The following is a 26,301-nucleotide window of genomic DNA, read 5'->3' as shown; positions in this document are numbered from 1 at the left end:
AACTACTCCAACTCCTTTTGCATTCTTCCTTTAGCAAGCAAAGCAGGAATCTAAGGTAATCACATTAAAATGTATTGCTTCTTCCCTAACTGAAATTTTCACCCCAGAGTGATCTAGCTGGTCTGCTAGATCACAGCAATAAAAGGTATATTCTGTGCCCCAGCCCTGGGTACTGTGCATAGTTATCTCCAGTTTTGAGAGATTTCAGGATGTTAAAGGTTCTACTTTCTGGGAACAACTAAAACTAGTGTATAGTATCTAATGCAAAACTAGAGTAAAAAAAGAGCAACAAAAATTAGAATAAAAAAGCTAGTCGTACCTGTCTCAATTTTGCCTTGGAACTAGGAAGGCTTCTAACAATTTTCACACTTCAATTTTCTTAACAAAAGTAGGCTTTTATTATTGACTGAAAAGAAATATGAAAATGCTAATCAGGAAGCAACTTCATGTTTTAATAAACATTAAAAGCTTTCCAAATTTCCCTCTCTCTATAACCTTCCCCCAGAACAAAAGATGACCACTAACATTTCTTCAAACAAAACCAGTTCCTACAAACTGCCTGGTGATTCAGTTGTTCTGAAAAGTCTAAGGCTCTTGTCTATAATCCTGCTTTAAGAAGTCTAATTTTGTAATAAAAGTATTCATTACAGATTAATGACTGTAACCCAATGCTGGAGATAGAAATGCTGCCCATGTTCCTCCCTACCATGAAGTACTTAATTGATCACATCATTTTGGTCTCCTTTTACAAGTCAGCACTATGATAACAGGTGAAAATGCAACTGAATGCTCTTGAGCAAGTAGTCAACACTACAGACCTCTGGTTAGTCATGATTTCAGTATTTTTCCTGCATTAAAAACTGGAAAGGATTAGATCAGTGCTCATCCATTTTTGTGCAGTGCTGAGTATGAAATTTGCACCAAGCTGATACATTTACTCAATCCAGAATCGGAACTTCTGAGTTATCAGCCTTTTATCATACTGATGGAAAACTATTTTTGTGTTTCAGAGCATTTAGAAGTAAAAATGATAATTAAAAGGTCAGATGGCTAATTACCTGAAACGGGAAAAATTGGCCTTTAAACAAGCGAATTAAGTGCATCGCTACTTTATAAAATCACAGTCTCATTTCTCTGATTGATGAAAAAAGTGCTGCTGCTTTGAAGCCTGCATTTAAAATACACACTTAAGAGAAAAAATAAAAAAATAAAAAATCTCTTACAGCTAATTATTAGAAACTAGGATTACATTCATGGTTCTACAATCAACACAAGCATTTATTCACTGAAATATGTCATTTTTTTTAATTTCAGAGATAGAGATGGATCATTTGAATCAATCAAGTAACAAAGATTACATTATAAATATGCTGTTATTTAGGTGATGTTGTAATTAACTGCTGTGGGAGTTTTTTTCCAGTATCTCATTTCAGGAAAAAATAACTTTCAAATTGTTCTATAATTGCTACCATAAAAATTTTGTTGATAAAGAGTAAGTCTAGCTATGATTAGCTATATTCATTCTTAGAGATCAGCTCCAAAAATAAAAATAAATAAATGGAACAAAATGAGGGAGAAATCTATCATAGGTTTTTTCTTCCCTCATTCTCACTGTAACTTTACACTACAGTTTTAAAAGATTTGGGACATACTTTCCCAAAACTAAATTGCATCCACAAAGCAAACAACTAATTATTATGTGCTCATTTAAGAAGATTATTTACTTAATTAGATACCAATTTACTTATTTTTAAGCATATAGTCTTTGTCCGTAACCTGCTACAGAAACAAAGACTTAGGAAATTGATTTTATGAAAAATTTGAAATAATTTAGGAAGACTTTCAAACTTCTTTGGAAAATTTGAAAGACAATACTATTCAGGTGTACTGGACATCTCCAACACAATGTTATTAAAATTAGGAAGAACGAATTAGTTAAGTCTTTCATACAAAGGCAAAAATCTCTTTTTGCTTAGATTACAAACTCCTCCAAAACCCAGAAGGTAGCCCATTACAAGTCTTGGTTTTGTGTTACAGCTGCGGAGTGTTAAATGGGGCTGAGACTTTTTTCCCCTTGACTGGTCTGATGTGGTACAGTGACAGAATCTCTCCTTTACCTCTACATTTTCTCTTTAGATATGATTTAAAAACAAACAAATTAACAAAAAAATAAACCACCACCAACAAAGAATTCAGAACCTTCCACGTGTAGTTAATGTTTTTTCCCTGGATTTTTTTTTGAGGTATCAAGTATCAAAATCCTGCTCTCACTGACCTGAGCAAGAAATAACCTTGACCGCATGGTCTTAATAGAAGGTTCTGAGATCCACTATAAGCCATAATGACAAACAGAAAGAACATGCTTACCCTATTAACATTTTGTAAATATATTCCAAATTTTAATGACTGCAAAAATGAAGAACAGAGGAACAAATTTAAAAAAAATATATATATAATCCTGTCTATATCTAAGATATATCTTACGTGAACAAGAGAAGGTCCCAACTTCCTCAAAGTAAAATAACAACAGGAAAGTAAGTTCTTCTTGTAAATAAGAGAAGGCTACAAAAACAGAAGGTAACAAACAGAAACTCAAACCTACTAGACAGCATCATGGTTTGAAAAATGGTACCTGTGGGGAGAATACAGATCTTCAAAAACTCTTGCATCATTCCTTGAAACGGACATCACGATACCTCAGAGAGACAGCCCTGAAAAAGCATGACTTTTCTTGGAGCTTATTTGTCATAGGGAAATGATTTTTTAATTATTACTTTCTCAAATTTCGGTGGTTTTTGCAGTAGTAATAGTTCAAAAGTAAGTATAAGTAGTAGTTTAACAATGCTGTAGTACTTTTTGCAGAAAAACAGGTGTGTAAAATGAAGTTTAGATTAAATGCAAAACAAAATTTAAGTTTTAACTGAAAATACTAAAAATCAGATGACAACTTAGAGAAGATTTATTTTAAATTTTGGTTTATTTTATTGCTTAAATATAGATTGCACAGTGTGTTCTTACATTTATTGAACTGGTTCATTACATACAGTACAGAATATATGACCATCAGAACAACAGAGAAATTAGCCCTACTCTGATTTTGGACAACAGCCTATTTCTATTTTTTGAAATTAACAAGGAATTCATTTACTTCAAAAGTGACCCACTACCAAAGCCATAATTTTTCAAAATGACACCATGGGAAAGAACTCAAAGCAAAAGCTGTAATACATTTGAACTGGATATCAATGTATAAACACTGTGAGACTACTCAATGTGTTGCAGATAATACAGGGCCAGTAGAGGTTCAGAGAAAAGAGGTTCTAAGTTCTGCAACTTGTGTCAAGAACATAAAGAGGTAAGTGAAACAAAGCAACATCATTGTAAAACAGCACTCTTAATTCATTTGGTTTCATTCATCATCATCGTATTAAAACAGCTTTCAAAACAATACATTTTACAGTGACTCTCATCTTCCAGCTGTCTAAAATGGCCAGAGTGAACCAGTTATCAACTTACAGACTCCCTGAATTTCCCGAAAGGAAGAAATTAAATATCATGTGATCACAGAGTGTTACAAGCTCTTCAGTCCCTGCACAATACCTGCACAACACCTGCGTTTCCCAAACAAAGCTAGATTGAACATTGAAAACATGGAAACCTATGATTTGCATAAATGATACTTCATAAACAGAACAGAAAATGAAATGCTGAATTCAGTTATTTTCACATGCAGCATTCATGCAACAGAATTTAATCACTGAAACAATCCAGTATTTACAGCACAGTCTGCATACTGCAAGAGTGCAAACAGAAGTACATTCTTTATTTCTGATTCTTTAGACTCTGTTTTTTGTACAAAAGTGCACAGTGTTATTCTTAAAAATGACAGAGTGGATAAGTGTTTTACATTGTAACTCTAGGTTAGATTTACTCTTTAAAAAATTACACTCTTTATATAGGCCAAAAAACTATTACATTTTACTGTAAAAAAAAAAAAAAGTGAAAACTAAAAGCTAGAGTGACAACGAGTCCTAATTATGTGTAGACTGTGGTCTGATCAGGCTGATACGCTGCAGCAGTAAAAATCACAACGGAATGCTGTAGATAAGGGGCTGTTTCGTCATCCACTAACAGCTGTGATTTCACTGTTAAACTGAAAAGAAGGTCTCAATTACCTTTTGAGTTTTGTGAATGCTTTCTGAAAGTATCAGCATGTTATCTCATAGGTTTAAGTAGCTGAAATTTCGCTGTTGTCACATTTGAGAGTAGTCTAGTGGAATGCGTACTGTACTACAGTTCAAAAACTTACATGTCTGTTTTACAGTAGGTTTCAAATGCCCCAAACAGTCAGCAAATTAGCTGGCCTACTTGACAAAAAATAACCATTCAGCTCGTAGACTTATGCAATCATAGATTAATTTAGATCGGGACTTCTGAAGGTCATCTAATCAAGCCCCTGCTCAAAGCAGGGCTAAGCAAAGTTAGATTACTTGGTTGGTGGCCTGATCATCATTTATATAAATGCTGGCTACTTCAAATGTCTGACATTTGAGACTGTTTGTTCATGTTTGTGTTGCTTCAGATTCAGATAGACTAAGAGACTTCCAGCTTGCGATTCACAGCATCAACTATTCCTGCATTTTCTTTTTACCTGCAGAATTTAGTGAGTCAAAGACAGCCTTGACAATTATCATCAAAAGCTCACTGATTTACTGTATCAGTTTTATTTGCATTTGAATAGTATGCTCAGATACATAAACCTATGAAAGTCAGCACATTTTCCTTATATCTAGAAAGATCTGAGAAACGAAACAAAACCAGACAAACAGATACATCTCTAAAAAAAATGCTTTTGCTTGAAAACACATGTAACAAATTCCTGGTCTTTAAACGGTTTCATCCATTTTTCTTTCAATTTCTAAAATATCATTAAAAAAGCTGTAATAAATGACAAAGAAACATCCCATAGAATATAATTGTACTTTCTGTATTTATGATTTAAAATGCCCTCAGTTTATTGTTTGCTATACTAAATATATTTCTCATGTATTTATACTAAAACAGAGTAAAATACTACTGCATTTTCAAAAGTACAGTCTGTAAACTATACACTTTAAGACATGAAAAATATTGCACAATTCAGTGTTTCAAGAGGAGATTTCTCCTCTCTTACGTAAAGCAGTAGCTCTCAGCAAGAAACACGGGACATATACTGGAGCATGTTTAGAATATATATCTAAAAAGCATAATATGTTATGCATTAAAACTACTTAACAAGTGTCCATTCTTTCATTTACTGTACTTGAACACATGTAAGGTTGTTGTTTTGTTTTTGTTTTTTTTTCCATATATTCCAAAATAAACAAGTTAACTAACTGTAACAGCAGGAACAAAAGGGAGCTAGGCCAGCGCTCCACTGTTACATATATTAAGATGAAGCAAGCCAAAAGCATTTAGATATATGACTGAGAAGGAGAGGAAACAAAAAATAAAAAGGAAAATAAGGTTCTTCAATTACATTGACACAAATTAAAGGAATTTACAGAAATACAGATTCCTAGAATAACTGAACTATTCATATACATGGCAAAACATGTTATATATCTGACTTGTACATGTACTGAAACATGAAAATGAAGAAACGTTAAATGAAAACCTAACAAATTATATGACAGAAAAAAATAACTCAGCACAGATTCAAGAGTTTGGCTAAAGTAATCTGGTTTTGGCTCATATTCATCATTATTTTAAATTTAGCTTAAATGAAAAACAATAAAATTTGAAAACTCATCTTGCTCTTTCTATTGTACTCTACTCTAAATAATTTCCAGCAGACTTCAGAAGACACTTAATACACACAAAGATCTGGAAACTTCATCTCATAGACTGGAACAGATTGGTAATGAGCATGTCCAGCAGTAACGGTCATGGTTCCCGAGGGGCTAGGTGGAGGACTGCATGAGAAGAACAATCAATATATATAATTATACAGATAGTTGTTTTTTTTTTTTCCTAACAACTTTATACACTAATATCTAAGAAACAAAAATGATCTATTTTTTTTCCCCTCAGTATTTTATTCTGTTCCTGAAATTCTAATGACATTATAATGCCTCAATTTTAATGGTGCTCTTTTCTAAATAAACATATCACTGATGTTACAGAATTACAAAACTGCATTTTATTACTTACAAATATTATTTAGGCTGCACCAAAGATGTGCACAAGCTCCCTACAATAATGTCATGTAATACTTTGGTTGTTCAATTTCTAATTACTTTCTCAAACAAATGTAGCTCTGGGAAGACAACAACGTTCCTTAATACCACTGAGATAAATAAAAATAATCTAAGAACACAAGTATAAAAATATTTCAAATTTGTTAAAATGTAATATAACATCATAAAAGCTCTTCATATTGCCAGTCAGGGGGCAGTTATGTTCTCTTTGATAAACTCTTGAAAAATTTCAAGTGAGCAATTAAACTTTGAAGAGGCATTTATAGATGTAGGATTTATGCTATTGCATGGTTCCTGGATAATTTCCACTACCTAAAAGATTCAAAATAACAACAAGAAAGTCAAAGTGACTCTTTAAGACTACTGTTTTCAGATAAGTCAATTATCTTCTGCCTATTACGTGTGTTTAAGAACACTGTGACATGACCACATGAACGTAATCACAACAGTTTTATAACTCATTTTTCATTCACCATATTCTTCTTGCATAAAGTCTTACCGAATGGTGAGTTCCAGTATCTGTGCAAGTCTATCGTGAAGCAAGTTTGCCTGGAGGAAAAAAAAATTAATAATTACTGCATCTTCAACAAAGCTAAAATGAATGTGACAGGCCATACTCAGTGTGTTTCACATTGCTACATGGCAAATCGAGGCAGCATTTCCAATTTAGATGTAATTTCCCACTGCTCCAAGAATTCTGAACCCTGAAGAGGCATGTGAAATTGAGTGAGCCTGCCTTGGAATATAAGGAATTATATAGCAGATTTTGTTGTTGAAGATAGTTACACATTTAATTATTCAAGATATATAATGACATAAATACTGCTCCGTTTATCCTGGGATGGAATAGGGGTGGACTGTGAATCTAGGTTTCAAAGACAGTAAGGATAACATTGAGATGAAGAGTGTGTAAGATTTCCAGTCCTTTCCAAATGGTGTAGGAACAACAAAAAATATACTTTTATAACTGGAATAACTGGAATTTCCCAACATAGATAATTATCATTGTGGAGACAATAGCTGAAGACAAAGAACTGAATGCTATTATTTAGCAACAACAGTAGCAACGATATAATATCATAAATCATCTTTAGGCAGCATATCTCTATAAATGCGTATGCTGGTATCTTCACTACAGTGTAACATATTACAGAAACTCACTTTGGTTTCACATTGTGCTGCAATTTCTTCAAATGGTGCTTTTTGGAACTTTTCAATCACAAGACGCCTTTTTTCTTTTTCTTGTTCTTCAAGTCCATTGTTATCTTAAAAAAAATAAACAGGAAAAAAATATAATTGTAATTTTGCCTATCGAGTGCACATGATTTAAATGTCAGTGTTTTGCCTTCATTTACATCGTGTTTTTAAAACAAAGTGCACTGCAGAAGCAAACAAGCACTGTATTTGAAGTGATGCAACCATACCCAAACAAGCTGTCAGTTGTCACTGCTTCTAAAGCAAAATGCTGATACAATTTCATGGAGTTGGTTTGAGGATGCCAGTTCTGACCCTTTCTCACTATGTGCTTTAATCACTAGGACAGTCAGCCCTATTTCTGCTGCATCATCTGGGCTCCAGACTGCAATTCTCACTCACTGCATCCAGGTTCAGCTTCAAAAGAAGGAAGTATCCTCCCTCCCAGCATCACACAGACAAAAAGGCGGGATTATTATGATTTTTTAATCAGAATTTGGGAAAAGTGAGTTATACCTCCATAGGCTGAGTGAACAACAGTTGGAACTTTCCAGCATCTAACAAATTACAGTACTTCAGCAACTAGCTTTGGAAAATGGTCAGACTGAATTATTGTTTAAAATGTCCATGTTCAATCCCTGTTTTTGGCAGAATTTTGGTGGACATTAATTAGTAATTACTTATAGCAGTATGAAATAAGGAAACTTTAATTCAGAGTTCTACTAGCTGGATCCCTGTTCAGAAGAATCTTCCTCTAAACACACCAAATACAATTGTATCAATACAATAACTCAGACACTGAGTGTTTTTCAAGTCTTACAATCTGTTTCCTGAATGCACTGAAGACCTAAAAATCTGTTCCTAATAAGTAAAAAAAAATTTAAGTTCATTTACAAATAATCACTCAACAGAATTTGAAAATCTCACGTTATTTATAGATTGGTCTGTAAGGGCAAATTTAATAGATGATAGGCACTTCCAGATGGTTTCATTCAGTCACATTAGCTTCAGAGAATGAACTCACAAAAATTATCAAAATCTCATTTCAGATATTTAGAAATAAATGGTTGAAATTTTAAATCAGTTTACTAGCTGATGAGAAACAAATATAGTATTTTAATTACGTTATTCTGGCAACATGTTCTCTCTAGTAATTCCACAGTAATCTAGAAGTATGCTGTTAAACACAATTGTAATAAATCTTACCAATTGCTTTCTTCAAAGCTTCAAAGGTGATTTCTTCAGTATTATTAACCTAAAGACAAAAAATACAAAAATATCTTAAACCTCACTGGCACAAACTTCAAAAAACTGTGGAATGTAAAAAAAAAAAAAAAACAGAAGGCCAAAATAGCTACAAAGCATGTTTTACCTTACAAGTTTTTAATACTTTCATCAGTAGTTTCTATAGAAAACAGTCCATGAATTCTTAGCCATTGGATTGACTGGCAGTTCTTTGCAAGCAACTATCTTTGTATATTGATAACTGATACTACCAGCCTCACTTAAAGCCAGTTGGTTTATTTATTTATTAAAAACCTGTTTCTAGCTACCAACAACAGATCATTCAGGCTGAAGTTTCTGTCCTAAAAGTCATGATTATTTATTGAGGATTTTTTTTAATGAAGTGAGATCAAGGAAAACTTTCCAAATTTCTGGTCAAGATGCTCTATAACAAATAATACTTTGGAAAAGAACTTCAATTTTGGTGGCTCTCTCCTTTGTGTCAGGAATACACTTATGTTTCTTGTACTGTAAACCTCAGAATTGATTCTGAGACATCTTTTGAGAATAATATAAGTCCTTTCTGAGACTAGTTGAACTATTAGCAATGTGAAACTAAAATAAGAGTTGGTGGTTGAGGGTAGAGTAGAAAATTTTTATTGCATTAGACTGACTTTGTACCAGTACAGACTCCAAGAAATTTAGTATTTATGTTGTAAGCACTGGAGCTAAAGGGTTCTTCATAACAAACTATGTCTGATGCACTGAGAAAATCTGTTCATTTACCAATATGAACACCCATTTGCTTCTGTAGATGTAATTCATTAGGGATTGCTCTGGGCTGCAAAATTACCAAAGATGCATGAACATTTCTCTGCAGAGCTCCGTCTCATGGATCTTTGTGTTTCATTTCTTTACAAAGTGTTTCTGTATCAGGAAGCTTTTTTTACAGTGAAACTACTGCAACAATGTTAGGGAAGAATGCTGTGACAGGAGAACTGTGTGCAGCTGAATATAACATGCTTTCTCAGCTTAGCCTACATACTTTTAACTCTTCAAAACTATGTGTAAATATTCAGCACAACTATTTTTCCTTATAAACTTTGTTTATAATGTTCTAATTTAACTTAATATGAATGACCTGTAAGGTATCAAGATGTTGCATCACCCAGTTCAGAAGACTCTTTGAATTCTGTTTGTTAATTCACTCACTTGATCTACTGTAAATGAAAAAGCCTTAACAAATAGTAGCTTTGCTTTTATATCAAGCATTATTTGAGGAAGTGCAGCTGTAAATGATACTTTTCTAACAAATTTTACTGCAGTAGCATTGTATTCTCTACTTTTGAATACATAAATAAACAGCAAAATACTAAACAAAAAGCAAAGAAATAATAAACTACAAAAAATAATAAACAGCAACAAAATAATAAACACCAAAAAATAATAGACAGCAAAGTCTCCTTTTAGTCAAATGTTCGTTGATAGTGCTAGAGACAGAGTACTCAGGTTTTGAAATAATCACCTTTTACATGATTTATGTTTGGTAAATATTGTTTATTGCAGCCTTTTAGATTTCTTGTAACAGCCATAATACTTTCTGATATCAACTAGCATTATTTTTGGCTATAGGACTAGCTGCTTTCACAAATGCTTTCTACATATAAAAGGAAATACCTATAGAACAGTCCACATTCCTAAATGGGATTCACTTACAGCCATGTCAGAATGAGAAACTTCAATTGTGCTGACAACCGTGTGTGTGTTGTACATGGTAATAAGTAAGTATTTTAAGGATGAGCAGTCTTCACACAGTCCTCAGACAGTGTAGAAACAATACTCTATTATCATCAATACTACAGGTTAACTAACCAACCAACCAAACAACAACAAAGGTAGTTTATCCTCTCCTTATTGTTTGTGTGTTGTTACGTTATGGATATTATAGTTACTAATTTACACAGCAAGAGACTTAGATTTAACACTTCCAGGGACTTTTGTCCCTGCTCTTAAGCTAAAAACAGCGTACCATCTTATGTTGTCAGTGGCCAAAAATAGCCACTATAATAGAACAATAATTAGCAAAAAATTACAGAGCACCATTACAGAAGGAAAGTTTTGCAAATGCTTTTGAATTAGATATCAAGGTGTAATCAGCGAATCAGAAAATACCATTTTCCCCTCAGCATGATAAAAAAAAAAAAATGGAATGACACTGTTAAGCGATTAAAGGAAGAATTTTCCATTTCATGTCTTTCTGATGAATAAAATTCTTGTTTTTAGAAGATACAAACAGTAATTCATCATCCAAGATGCTGTACTGCATTCAACTGAGAATGCAAAGATTTTAATTCATCTAAAACTGCTGCATCCAGCTATATATGCAGCTATAGTTATAGCCATAAATGGCTACAGATCAATGTTTAAAATAACTTAATCACTTGAAATCTGAAATGAGATTTTCCCTCATTCAATTTTATATTCAAGAGAGAATTCTTCAGTCATATATAACACATGAAATTTAAAGGAGCATCATCCTTATTAGGAATATAGACTTTCTTCAGAAAGCTAACAATTGTGATGAATTGCGATTCACCTGCAGACACAAACACCTCAATTACAACAGCAAATCTTCTTTGTAGCCAGAAGAAATTTGGTTCATAAATAAATAAACAAACAAATCACGAGAGCTTTGAGAAAGATTCACTGGAAATAAATGGAAATTTATTTTAAGAAACACTTCAAATGAGGTGTCAAAAGATGTGCGATGATTTTAATTATAACACAGTTTTCATGAGAGGTAATTAGCATCAGCTCTTGTACCCTACACATGAACCTTTTGTTTCCACTCCTTTCCTTCCCGTGTCTTTACAGTATTGTGTGTGTGACTCTGTAACACTGTGTTGTAAATAGCCTGCCTAGTCTTCACCTGCCTGTCTCAACAACATTCTTAAATCTGTCAGCCCCATGTTGAAGATGACCACCTTCAGGGATATTTCACATGATGTAGGGATACACATGCAGGAATTTTATTTAATACCTCAAAATGCAAAGAAAATGTTTTACTTAGAGTATTTACTAATAAAATATCAGTAGTTTGGCATATTTATGTATTGCCACACATGCTCTGCAATACTACTTGTAAAAATTATAATGGAAAAGTTATTCACATTTTCATACAGCAAGATCAGTATCAGCGTGTTTGACAACACACTTCTGCAAGTATGGGAATTAGAAAAAACACATCAAGAAAACATTTAACATTGCTAGAATGATTAAATACTAGAATTTTGGGGGAAACTTCATTTGAAGGTTGTTCCCCCCACCTCTACCTCCACACCAATGCTGAAAATGCTGCCTTAAAATATCCTGTGATTTTCATACCTTGTCCTCTGTGTTGTTGCCAGGTAGAATATCCACCTGAATAGAAACCGTGTCCACAATGCTCTTTCTCCTGGATAGTCTGTCCTCATCTATGAAAAAAACACAACACAGGCAACAACATAACTAACTTTATGATTATTCTTGTTTCAGCTGTTATAAGAATTTCTACACATCAGATAGTTTTGTTCCTATGACTATTTAACCCTAGATCACCTGTTTTATCACTTGGATTGTTGTGAATAATAATGCGTTAACTTTCTGACTAAATAATTAAACAGGAAAGAGAAATAGCCTCTTTATTGTTCCTTCCCCCACCCATCCCCAAACCTTCTAACTTTCCCTTGAAAGACCACTTAAAAAAAATGAGGTGAGATCTTATTCAAATGAACAAGTAGCATAGCACGTGATGATACACTGCTGAAGAGTAATTTACAAAAGCATAAACATTTTTTATCTTTGCTGTGAAATTGAAATGTTAAGGTCTCAATTTGAAGGTATTTTGAAACAGAAAAGGGCTTCTTGGAAGATGACTCACTGACAAGAGAAAATAAAGATTTCTGAATGGAAATGAACTATAACCCTTCCTTATTCTTGTTGCTACAAATAACGCACTCAGCATGTCTAAAATCTACTTGGTGAAAAAAAAAAAAAAATTTTAGCTTCTTACTTTCTACAAATGTTAGCAAGTCCAATTGCCCTAAAAGCTGTCAGAATAAGTTCAACTATGCTGATACTAAAAGGAACATAATTTTATTAATGCAGAAGCAGATTATGAATGAATGATCCATCACTAGATGGGTTTTCTTTCTGTGATTGCATTTCTGAAGCAAAACACCAATAATCATTTCTCATTCTGACGTTTAATATAGAAACATAAGATAAGAAACACCAAAAAAACATTTAAAGACACGTCACGAGGAACCTCTAACAAACGGAGACAAGAACAGCTTAATTTTCATGCATCTCATTTACAAAATCATGAATTGATGTCACATTTTAGATTTTAGCTGAGATAAAGATATTGGAAAGTGGCTGTTACTATTACAGACTTCTACTGTACTGGGTTAAAACACCTACAGGCACTTGATGGTAAAATAAGGAGAAGGGCAGTAAAATTCCCCAGTGGTACGGTAATTTACGTTGGTTCCTTCACATTCTTTGTTTAAACCACTTCTAGCAAAGGGCTTTTGCAGTGCAAGTATCACAAAAAGAGTTCATTCATAGCTGAACGTACTTGGCTTTTATAAATCAAGAAATAACTTTCAGAACAGTCATCTAAATGAAATGCCATTTTCAGATCAAGAGGCAGTGGAAGAACAAGCGCAGTGAGAAACACCTGAAGCTTAGCAATCTTTGCCAAGTTCTCTGAGCATCTGAAGTGGCATTTTGAAGGATTTACTTATTTTTAATCCCTGCTGGCTCACTGGTACACAACCCAACACATGCAGAGAGGAGAGCACCGTAACCAGTCAAGGGTAAACACAAGGCAAACGTACGTCTTTGCTGCCATCTTGCTGCTCTCTCTATAAATGACACAGAAACATCACAAGGCACGCTTTGGGGACTATTTTGGACAGAACTCATTTTTATAGTGGGTGTCTCACTGTTCTCACCTAATAAGTGCCATTCTTCTCTAATAACAACGGATTATGTGGGTAAAAAATTGTGCAATCTCCAATGCTGTTAGGTTATATGATACAAAGCTTATTTCCACACACACAAAGGATCCCAGAGGCACTAAGGCAGCGGGGGAGCTCCCCAATACCCCTAGTCAGAGTCAAGAGACCCTCATCCTTTTCATCAAGTTGATTAAGACAGACCATTTCTTCACAGACTGTTTTCTAAAATGACAGCACTGTGCTAAGAACGAAACTAGCCTTTTCAGTCAAGTGTTGAGTCCCATTCCACCTCCCTAGCCCCAACCCTCTCCCTGAAAGTGTTCTTCCTATGGGCTGTGTTATTTTTTGTCCTCCAAAGCAAAATTTCTGGAAAATACGCATATGAGCTGAAATTTCCAGGCTTAATTTTTTTTTATTACTCAACAGAAGCAAAGTTTATTCCTCCATGAACCTAGATAATTTCCAAATATCACTATTTACTAATCGCTTCACCATCTTGACTGCTTTCTCTCCGGCCTTTTTCCGTGCTCATTTTTTATGATACAAAAGTTATCTCCTGAAGATTCTGAGCTACACGTAATGTTGATTCATCCTGTTTCTAATATCAGACTGGTGCCTCCACATCTTGAGCAAAACACCTTCCTTAAACTCAGCATAGAGGAAACACTACCTGGAGCACAGGACTGGAGATACACAGTGCAGAGTGCAGCAAACATTTTTTCTGAGAGGAAATAAAGTAACCGTGTCTACTGAATTTTTCATCTCTTTCACAAGTGACTAGAAGTTTAACATATATATACATATACATATATATAACGTATATACTTACCAAAGTAACTATTAAAGTGAAATAAAGATTTTCAAATCAATATGCTAAGTGCTTTATCTTCACAATTCAATTCACAATAAGCGCTTAAAATATACTTCAATTGCTAAACCTAAGTAAAAAGAATCTAGAACCTATGTAGTTCAATCAATATTACTTGGATGGTAGCAGATAAAAAAAAAACTTTCCTCATAATACAATATTATGCAGCCAGACATTTCTTCTTTGTGATTTCTTGTTTTGAAGAGTGTGGCATTGCAAGCTTAGTGCCAGATCCTGAACTGTGCTGCCAGTTGCATCCATGCAGATGCCCAGAACTACTTGTTTAGGAACTTTCTTTTCCTCAGGGATAGAAAAAAAATCGATTTTGCACTCTGCCACAGTAATACTGGCAACAGTGGGTGTGTGCAAGGAATAAAAACAAACTGTGCACCTACAGAGAGAATTTATTCTTGGTTTACAAAATAGAATCTACCCTATGCTGAATTCACCATGCTACTGGGAAAAGCTAAAGAGAACATTAGAGCATGAAAATGTGTGGTAAAATCCTTATTTAACTTAACATAGATCAAGTAGAAATTAAAATGAGTTAAAGGATTGAATTAGAAGTTGAAATAAACAGAATTGAATGAAAGCAAAACTGGTGAGTGCTGTTATTTACTCATCTTCATATTTCATTAATAAAACTCTCAGTTTTGTAGTTTACCGCAGACTTAGAGTAAGATGAATCATCATTCTGTGAGCTGTTGACAGCTTCTTCCAACTTTCAAGCAAGATCTTGTAATTCACTCAAAGAGGTAATTAGTACCGTCACAAAAAAATGACACCTACCGCCCTACCACCTTCAGAGAACGAAAATAGGAAGCTACCATAATTTCGAGTTCTAAATTGAGAACAAGCACAAAAGCAGACCTTGCAGCTGCAAACACTGCTACAGGCATATAAGGAAGAAGATAAACAAAAAAAGCAGAATGACACACTAAGTACAAGACAATTTCTGGCCTATTTGTCTAAAAGCCTTCTAAAAGCACTTTTTTTTTGGACTGGGAACATCCTATCCAAGCACACCACAGCTAGCAGGAGAGCGGGATGTCCTACAACTCAGTTTTACCTTTTGACTTGTGTCTGCATTTATGTTTTTTTTTACCTAATGGAAATAGAGCTAAATTAAAACATTTACATATATATATATGTGCACATTTAAATATCAGCTTTCCCACTGTACCCCTTCAACACCTCTCCACACCCTCCAATAAAGAAGAGAACAAGAACAAAAAAAAGTGTCTTTCAAACTGATAGGAAGTGCCAAAAATTAGCAGGCAAACAGGGGGAGGATGATGATTCTCTCTATATGTCATTGTTAAATATTAATATTTAAATATACTAGAAACATTTGAGATGAAAATTTTTACAAGCTTTTTCAGTTCAACCATAACTTTCATGGGAATATGTCAAAAATTGATTTATCTTTTACTAAAATCATTGACATACTTCGAACACTGTATTGTAACTTTATAGTATAATGGTAGAAATGAAACATTTCATTTAAGACAAAATGAAAATTTTCAGAATTCCAAAATATTCACTTTGGCTTTGATTTAGTTCAGTGAAAACCTCGGAAGTGCAATATTCCACAGGATCAAAGCTTAATGATTCTAATCAGGTATAATAACAGATATGAAATCAGTATTGGTTACAGTTCTCTGCAGAACATTATAACAAGCAAACAAAACAAATCCATCTGATTCACACACACTAACATTTATCATGAAATACAAGCATTTCTCATCACCCAAGCAGCAGTTAAGCAGGTATTACTTTCCACCTGAACTCACTTAACCCTTCTTGATGTCAGAACATACTTAATTCCTGTGTAGAAATGTATTTTAAGAAAGTATCCAAGTAAATCCTAGTAAGGTCAATTAGCTACAAATGCATCTTATTTTCTAGAAGAGGCTTGACGTAACTTTCAGCATAATTTTCCAACCAAGCTATCTTTCTCATTCCATTCTCACTCACTCAAAAAAACAGTAAAAATCTGAAAACACAGCATTTCATTACTTGGTACCTACCTCTTCTGCCAGTACTAAAATACAATGTTAACTGTTTTTTGGAAGCCAGAAGAAATAATCTAAACAGTACCCTTGTACTTTCAAAAAAAAAAAAGTACAAATCTTTCCCTTTTTTAGAGGATACCCAGCAAGGAGAGAATACCCAGAAAGGAGAGAAAACAGACATTTCAGCTGTGTCTCCGAATGTATCGCTAGTCTATTTGCTAATACTTGAGGCAAAACCACATCAGTTGTTCTCATTCCCTCCCCACCTATCCCAAAAGATTCAGCAAACGTCATTGTCTTTGAATGTAGCTGAACCATTCTGCAAGCATGATTTGATTATATTCACTGTCCATGTGTACTATGTTTCTATGTTTAATCTACAGAATATAGGAATCACTTTCTTGCTAGGTACTTGTATTTTGCAAAAAAAGCCATGCTTCAGACTGGAATGGCCCATAGCCACATTATAGTTAAACACAGCCACAAAACGAGTTAAACACAGCCACAAAACACACATGGTTAGTAAAACAAATTCTTCAAACAATTTTTCCATATGTTCCTCAACAGAATTTTGAAAAAAAAATATATTAAAAGCAGAAAAGCAAGAATGTCAAATACTACGTAGTTGCTTATGCATTATTCTCACATCCTGGGTAGGAAGCACAAACTAGCACAAATCTTCCTCAGGCATACTTTTTATTGTGTTACCTGACACTAACTTAGCGATGGAGGCAATCATCACATTCTTGGTTAAAATAACATCTGCTCATTTAGAACTTGACTAAGATCAAGATCTCAAGTCAGCAGAAGGCCAGATGGCAAAAGGATAGGTTCTGTTCCATTCACTGACTGCATAAAAAGGATCAAGTATGCTGACTTTATAGTCCTTCTTCACCTATCTCAAGTTAATACAGAAACAGAAATAATCACCTGCATTATTATAGGTATTATTTGGAAAGCAAAACAATTTCTTTTAAGAGTTGAAGTGGGCTCAAGAACTTAGTGCCTCACCTCCTGAATTTAAATAAAAAATCTTAAAAGGACACAAAGTTGAAATACCTTTGCAATAATAGAGCAGCTCATGATAGAAAAAGAATCTCAGGAAAACAAAATTATACTACGATCAAGTTTTGTTGCCAAGCAGTCACACTACATTTATTTGATGTGCTGACAGACAACACATTAAGAAAGCATTCCTAATAACTAGTACTTAGCTGTTTTGCCACTTATCACCACTTACCTGTTACCTGTGGTACATAAGGAACTGACAATCTTTCCACACTGTATCCACTGCCGCCTAATGATTCTGCAATCTTGTTTGTCAGGAAAAATAAATTTTTTTCATGCTTCTCTAACGATATTGGAAGACTGTTAAAATATATATTTGAAGTTATTATCTACCAATAGAGATTTGTTCATTAAGTAAAATATTTTTCCATTGTCTGCAAGCAACCAAAAAGGGTCAACAATGATGGTTTGACAGAAATAAAATGTGCTCAGTTATTTACAAATGAATATATACCCTGTAACACGTGAAATGAATCTCTCTCCAATATTTTGAATTACCTTAATAATTCTTGGTTACATGAAACAAGTTCCTGTACTGTGCTAAATCTTGAGAGAATATGGTCTCTGTTAAATTGACAGAACTGCAGAGTAATAGTATTTGCCATTTGCCAGCAATGTGCCCTTGCCCTAAAAAAAGCTAATGGTATCTTGTGCTGAATTAGGAGGGATTTTGACAGCAGGTCAAGGGTGGTGGATCCTTCCCCTCTATTCAGCACAGGTAAAGCCACAGCTGGAGTGTCCAGTGCTGTGCTCCCAAGTACAAAACAGACTAGAGAGCCTCCAAAGAAGATTATTAAGGAACTAGAGCACCTCTCCTATGAGAAATGACTGAGACAGCTAGGACTCTTCAGCCTAGAGAAGGTGCAGGGGAGGATCTTATCAATACATATAAACACCTGAAGGGAAAGAGAGAACCTGAAAAGCACAGAGAATCAGGCTGTTTTCAGTGGTGCCTCTTATTCTGGCACTGGGCACAAACTGAAACACAGAAGGTTCTATCTGAACCTAGGGGAACCCTTCTTTACTGTGAATGTGACTTGATAGAGGCTGCCCAGAAAGGTTGCATCGTCTCCATCCTTGGAGATACTCAAAAGCCAGGTGTAGTCCTGGGCAGTCTGCTCTAGGTGGCCCTTCTTGAACAAGGTTTGGACCAGGTGACCTGCAAAGGTCCCTCACAACCTCACACATTCTGCAATCCTGTGGAAATTCGTTTTGCTACATTAACACTTACACCTGCATCATATGGTGCTTGGTGTAACTATCTTTGACCACAGTAAAAGAAGTCTAAAAATCAGATTCTTTTTTTCATATAGCCTTCTAATGATTGTTGTTTTTTTTTTCCTGCTTATCCTGAACACTATTTAACATGATAATTTTCACATACACATTTCAATGATATGCAATTTCTAATAGTATAAGAGGTGGTTTACTGTTCATTAATTTATATTCTATATCTACTTACTTGCATTTGTCTTTAAAAATTGTTTCTGGTAGAAAATAAGGTGCTTCCAGACTTCTAGTTTCAATGACCTGAAAAAAGCCAAGACAAATAGTATGAATGGAGTAGTTCCACACCTAACATATCCAATGACTAAGCTGCTTAAATAGTTTTACTGTAGCAGATTATCAGTCCTTCACTAATATTTACCTCATCAAAATTGAGGTTTTTAGAATTTTCTCTTAACGAGAGAAAGTATTGTGGCACTCACCCTTTTAGACAAAAAATCTGTTTCTCATAGTCTTGTTTACATCAGTACTGTTTTATCAAAGCCAGTGAGGCTGTAAAGTCTTACCCCAGATGGCAGTTTAGCTCATCATATATGGTAGCACAAACAAAAATGCTATATGGTGACAGAAGAATTCTCTGCGTAAGTTTAAGATTCAGCAAGTAAGATGGAAGATGGTAAGACGACAGAAGGCAAAGAACAATGTTGGTGAATAAATATCCAGAGATCAAGAACACAAGCAATTACTTGAAAGAATATACTTCCTTACCTAATAGGATGTTTACTACACTAAATGACTTATTACTTAATTACATGTTACCTTGCTGACATGCTGACAGAAGGCAGGGACTGCAATCATCTGACTCAGAAAGTTTAGATATGCTGCAACCAATGCCATGACACCACAACGATTGAACATTGGTAGATTATCCTCATTGATGATGGCAATGTCCTGAAACATAGAGGACAGCGTTACATCCTCCAAAGTTAACAGGCTGTCCAAAAGCATAGAAGTCATTAGTACTAGTAACACTAGCTGACTTACGATGACTATCTGGTATTACTTGGCATTTAATACCTTTCACCTCACAATCCTAGTCTTCGATCCTTCAGGATCTAACCCCTATGAATAGAAATAAATCTACTGAACTCAAACTTCCGTTTCTCAGAAAGAACACAGTGTAATAATGACTTGTATCTCTGTGCAACTTCCAGAAGGACTACCTGCTGATCAGGAAAATTAGGAACAGTATCTTAAAAATAGAAATCATCCTTGTGAGTCATGGATACAACAGCATAAAGGGAATTATTTAATGCTTATTAGCATTTCTACAGTTTTTCAGATGGTATTATTTTTGCTCTAGTCAAATTCCTATCATCATTTTCATCAAGGGAGGATCAGGTTCAGTGACATTTTAAAACTAAGGATGCACTCTGCATTTCAGAAGTTTCACAATGCAGGTGCACATTAGGGAATAAGGCTAGTGACAGAGAATGAACTGAGAACACGGTATGCAATCTTATCAAATTTTCATGGCACACAGAATATTTTTTGCAATGCTTTGATTTTAGGTAAATAGATAAAGCTATTTTTTTAACAGTTTCACTGAAGACTGGATGCAAGAATGAAATCCTATTTGATACTATAAAAGAAATGTTGAAGAGTAAAGCCTCTCAACACTGATACAGTTTTAGTACAGGTAAGATTAACTAGCCTGCTGGGACGTAAGTTTCCAGTCAATTAACCAAGAGCTTTCTTCCAAGGTGAGAACATATATGAGGTTATAAAAACAGTTTCTAAATCTGTTAATGAATATAACAATGGTTGGAGGGAATGTTTCAGCAGATTTCTGCATCTGCTAAATTTGATGAAGAGAATATGCTGTAGAATTTTTTAACAAATCTGATTAGCTGAAGCTTCACCATTACTAAATATTATGCATAAAGTATACTTGCTCAATGGATTCATCATATTAGGACTGAGTGATATGATTTCCAGTCTGAGTATCAACATGCAAACAGAACTATTCTCATCTATATTCACAAACATAAATTTAGTCAGTGAACCCAGCACTAGTTCAGACTCATACCTGCAGAGCAATAGCTAATCGGATGAGGTCAATAACCACTTCTTCATTGGCCAGTTCAATTGTGGTAAGAGCTAGAGATGTATACAGCAGCTCAAAGTTCTTTTGGACATTGTCTTCTTCTTTACAGCCTAAGTAGATGTGCCTGTACAACTGCTGACCATGCTATGAAAGACAAAGAAAGTGAAAACAAATATTAAAATCTCAGAATAATTTGGGTTAGAAATTATATCTAAATGTCATCTAGTGCAATTCCCTTCTCCAAGGAGATAACAGATCACTTTGGATACAGAATTAGAAAAATTCCCTCTGATGACAGATCACTTTGGATACAGAATTAGAAAAAAAAATAAAAATAGGTAAAACACACATAGACAAACAAGTACATGAAAACTACTAAGACCACTAGTTTACTATAAAGACAGCAGCTTATTTCAAAACACAGTATTGTTCCACTTTCTGTAGAAGTTCACAGATGGGCAAGATAATGCAGAGAACTGCACATGAATACCACACTGTGTCAGACACTGACATTCATTTCTTACTGAAATATTCAGAAAAAGAAAGAAAAAAGCCTGTTTATGAAAAAGAGAAAATAAAACGTAGATCTTGAAACATCCTCAAGCATATTCACGTAACTGAGGAGCTACAAGGGTTATGCATGTTCTCTAGTGTAGACACCAAATTTGTGCATTAAGCAGGTCTTCTTGAATAGCAAACTAAAAAAAATTCTTCTAGAAGCGGGGTTGAGAAGATGGACAAGGCTCACTTATCACTGCACATACGGAACTCTGATGAAGAACATAAGTTATCTAATCAAAGACCCTCAAATACAAACGTGACTTTAATTTCCTCCTAGCATTGTGCTTAACCAAAGTTTTGTAACAAAACTATTATTTCAACTACTAAAATAAATGAAAATAGAGATAGGCAGGTTAAGAAGCAGGTTTTGTATTCAAGACACTGCTTAAGATCACTCCAGCATTCTTAATCTGTAGAGGATACAGGTCTATTTCAGGTGACATAGATAATTTTCAAGATCTGAAGACCGATGCTTTATCTCTGAAAGTAATAATTCAGCTTCAGAAGGAGAAGGGCAACTGAATTTTTTACTCAAAGGAGGGAAACATGGAGCTATTACCAGAGCACAAAATGGTGAAATAAAGACAGCTAAGAGGTTAGATCTATAATGGACAGTATATTTGGAAAATAAAAGTAATGAAATAATTCATTCATTAGCAAAGACAGATGGTTATATGAAAATAAATGTATAATGTAGAGTTTTCTAGACCATGTAGTATTTCTAAAAGATAACAAAATGCCAGAGGCTTGACATTTCCCTAATAAGACAATGGCTATTGTTAGAATCTTTAAATGACAGAAGGAGTCTCCTTTGAGAAGGCAGACTGAGATTAAAAGAGCTTTGCTACTATGTCTGGTTTAATTCTACCTGAATTTAGATACTGAAATTTTTAAGTTTGATACATAATTGCTGTGGGATCCCCACTTAATATCAAATGAGCCTAGATGGTCATTCAGATCTCAATGGACTTCTGGAGGTGCTTCATCTTTCTCCTTTGATTACACAAATTATCCGGTATGAATAGACTACGGATGTAAATCGGGTATGTAAAATCAGGTTTATGATACGCACCTAAAACAGTACCACAGATAATTATTAAGTGATGTCATTCCACAGGGTTAAAACATTTTTAGAAGACCGTATAATCTATTCTTAATCTGATAAGACTCTATTTTCCTCTCCTGCCCTCTTTTTCAGATAAGAACATTAATTAATGGTCAACTGTCAACTAACTTGACTAACTGTCAAATACTTAGTTTGGCAATTAAAATTTGTATGCTAGCGAAATCAGTATATGCAGCTTATCCAAACTGATTGATGTAAATAAATCCAAGGTACTGTATCGATGAATTCCAATATAATTCATTTTTCAAAAAGACACATTACTACTAATTGCCAATGTTGGAGTATTCTTTATACTTGTCTTATTCCAACATTATTCAGAACAGGGACAAATATACTGCAAGGAATAACAACTGTACTAACCTAGCAAGAACGCATACCTTGCAAACTTACTTGAAAGCAGCACAACTATTTTGCATACTTTTATATAGAAATAGTATCTTTGCCTCTGGAAAAATTAAATATCAATTCTCCCAATTTTTCTAACCAAAATATTTAACAAAGATTTACTTAATGTTAAAAAATTATTTACTTCAGAGTCTATACACTGAAGACCCTATACTTCCGCATCTATACTTCGAAGACATGCATCTTTTATTTCATAGCTGATAGAAAACAAAAGGAATGCAGCAAAGGACAGCTGTGAGAAACTAATATCATCTCAGGCAGGTGACAATGATAAACATTTTTAAGGCCTGCTTCCACTCACTGCAGGAATCTGTATTTTTTGTTTACAAATATAACCACACAGATCAGCTACATTCAGGAATGACAGAGCACATTAGTAACTAAATACATTGTAGAAAGTAAAGTGATTAGTATAAAGAAGTAATTTTAACCCACATAAAAATTATCTAAAAAAAATCCGTTCTTCTTTAGAACCAAACATATTCAGAAATCAATTGGAATGATATCCTGAAAAAAACAGTACCTTGTAAGGAGGTTCAATTTTTATGTCTGAAGTAATGTTAACTTTGAAGAAGACACAAGACATTTTGCTAAGGCTTTTAAAGAAGAGCTCTTAATTAAACGTGAAAATACACAGAAAATAAGTGCAACTACTATTGTTAATTGAGTTTTTATTTTAATTGAGTTTTAACTAAGGAATTGAGAATTGAATCTGTATGAAAAGACCATACTGAGGATAAAAGAAATGCAGCACAGTGATCTAACGATAGAGAAAGGTTTTCAGAACCATAGTTTAGATATACACTTCTCTAATTTCACACATGCAAGGATTTCCACGAAAGACATAAATAAAAATTTTATTCCATGGAACCATCTCTGAAGCACCTACGAGTCCTCAACATTCAAGAAACTAATTAGAATTAAAATCACTTGATACTGATATATTCAGCTTGCTGCAAAAAAGTTGAAGAAAAGCAAAGATAGTGGTTCAGTTACTTCATCTTCTTTCTAGATGGAAAAGTTAGCTTTGTTCTATTACCTTTTTCATGAAGCTGACGTCTTGCCTTGAAATTTTGTCTCGTTTTATCTTTAGATCAGAAACATCTGGTATTATTCTACAAAGGAAACCAAGATACCGTTTCAGGAAAAAAAAAGTTGAAAGGGGAAGAGGACATGAAATAAATGAACTATTCAAACAAATCTTGAAGCAATTTCCATTTTAATTATATTTATGTTTAACAATGATATTCAGATTTCAGTTGAAGAGACAGAACCATAAACATAATTATGACAACCACAGATATTTTTTTCCTGTATATAAAGTACCATAGTCTGTTATCCACAAAGCAGATAATCAGTCACAAAGTCAATTAAACTTTCAGATACTGGAGCAGTCTTTTAATGTATCATGAATTGTTTACCTGTAAAATTCTTTCCATTAATAAACGATACAGAGCACTGTGCATTTATCAAAACAGTACATTAACATTTCATATTTGGAAAAATATTTAAAAATCAAAATTACTTATCATTCAGATACTAAAGTAGAACTTCAATTAATGTAGAACCATGGCAAACAAAGAAGAATTACCGTATCCCTCTGAGTTTTGCTCTGTTGTCATGCCGATCAATGAGATTATGCAGTATTTCCAAGACCAGCTGCCTTAGCTCAGAGTCCTCCATGAGTGAAGGAGACAACAATGGGTCCAGAAATGGGGCAGGAAGCGCATTAGTTATCGTCGTTGCTTTGTATCCTGAAGTTACCTGTTCATAGTTGAAGCTGAATATTAGTATGTGTCATTACTACAGTATGAAAATTACTTGCAGCTGTCACTCACATTTTAGCAGGCCTTGGCTGGCATCTGAGAAGTGGATTCAACCAGAAGTACTGTATTTGTTCTGAAAATTCCTAACTTCACTACAGATTTGGACGGACTTTAATATTCAGGTTCAAATGAACACACTAATCTGTGTTAAAGTGGTATTTGTTAGGATCCCTACTCTGTCAACACTTAAAAAGCAAAAATAAAGTAACCATTTATCAAATTTATAAGAAATAACAAGAGTGATTTGCAGGTCATAAAATGAAGGTAACAATTTCTGAGAGAGAGAGAGAGAGAGAGAGAGAGAGAGAGAGAAATCAAGCCCTATACACACTATATACTAATATACTAAACATTTATGGATACCAGTTTATTGCAAAAAAAAAAAAGAAACCAAGGAAAAAGCATTTTCTTGGAAATCTGCTACAGTGGTATTTTTTTTAAATTAATGCTAATGCTGACTTACCTCATTTTTTTTCTCTAAAACAAGATTTGCAGATATATAATGAAGAGTTAGTTAACTTTAATATAACTAATTATATATTAATCAGTTGTACATTTACTGCAGTCAGAAATGTTTAAATGGTTTCTATCTCTTGAAGTAGATGTTAAATCCAAAAATTAATTATAATAAAAACAATCATATGTTTAAGACTACATAATTATATCTTCATTGCGTACATTCTATACTATTACTGCTTTTACATGCAAATGTGTGCAAGCACTATTCCTACTGCGTAACTGAATAGGTAGGAAATTGGTTGGCAAAGTAGCAGGAGGGCATTATCAATGCCACAGGAAGGAATCTGATCAATCTTTATTAAAATGGAAAATTACTAATTTTACAAACAGTAATGCTGCAAATAAAAGTTCATATATTTAATGAAGTGCCAGATTTGAATTGCCTATACAACACTAAGGTGTCTGCCTGTGTGTATGCCAGATGAGACTCGTCGTGTTATGAAGCATTACTTTTTTTACATAACAGATGATGCACAGTGCTCAGTTCAGTACACAGAACAGGCAGGATTCAGCAACTTCTAGTTGCTTAAGATGTGTGCAGTCCACACCTTATATACTGAAATAAAAAACTTTTGCTTTGAACACAAATTCCTTCCACTGTTTTTTGACAATATTTATCAATATCAGAGTAATTCATTACGCATCAAAACATCTACTTTCAGATCTTTGGGGAGTGATGTGATTTTACTTTTGTACCCTACAAGAAGATATGAAACAAAATTCATCAACAAAAGCGTTCAAATCCATCCATATGCAAAATCTGGATCCCCCACAGCCTACTTGCAGGCATCCCAAACAATTACAACAGCTCTTGGATAGAATTGGATAGAATTTTTAGACTGGTTAGATAAATATTGTCAGAAACAGTTTAGACATAGCTGATTCTTAAATGAAGACAGCGTGCAATATGACCCTATGA

At 34.1% G+C, this 26,301-nt stretch overlaps 1 protein-coding gene across 3 annotated transcripts in view; it reads right to left on the bottom strand.

The window, feature by feature from the left end:
* Positions 1–2,985: 2,985 nt before the first annotated feature.
* The window catches only part of EFR3A (EFR3 homolog A), an 82,950-nt gene continuing 59,634 nt past the window's right edge, over positions 2,986–26,301 (bottom strand). For all 3 annotated transcript variants that reach the window (XM_084282245.1, XM_084282247.1, XM_084282246.1), the window contains 11 exons: positions 24,629–24,801; positions 24,077–24,152; positions 20,928–21,089; positions 19,658–19,789; positions 19,074–19,141; positions 17,784–17,911; positions 12,042–12,130; positions 8,640–8,688; positions 7,401–7,504; positions 6,739–6,788; positions 2,986–5,954 (listed from right to left, as the gene is read on the bottom strand). In XM_084282245.1, the coding sequence (XP_084138371.1) occupies positions 5,849–5,954; positions 6,739–6,788; positions 7,401–7,504; positions 8,640–8,688; positions 12,042–12,130; positions 17,784–17,911; positions 19,074–19,141; positions 19,658–19,789; positions 20,928–21,089; positions 24,077–24,152; positions 24,629–24,801 (1,137 nt within the window). In that variant the 3' untranslated portion in view covers positions 2,986–5,848. The remainder of the gene's footprint in view (positions 5,955–6,738; positions 6,789–7,400; positions 7,505–8,639; positions 8,689–12,041; positions 12,131–17,783; positions 17,912–19,073; positions 19,142–19,657; positions 19,790–20,927; positions 21,090–24,076; positions 24,153–24,628; positions 24,802–26,301) is intronic.

This window comes from Netta rufina, assembly GCF_964035555.1.
Source record: "Netta rufina genome assembly, chromosome: 2".
Classification (NCBI taxonomy): Eukaryota; Metazoa; Chordata; class Aves; order Anseriformes; family Anatidae; genus Netta; species Netta rufina.
Note: the sequence above shows the minus strand (reverse complement) of the source record. Positions and strands in the feature narration are given on the sequence as shown.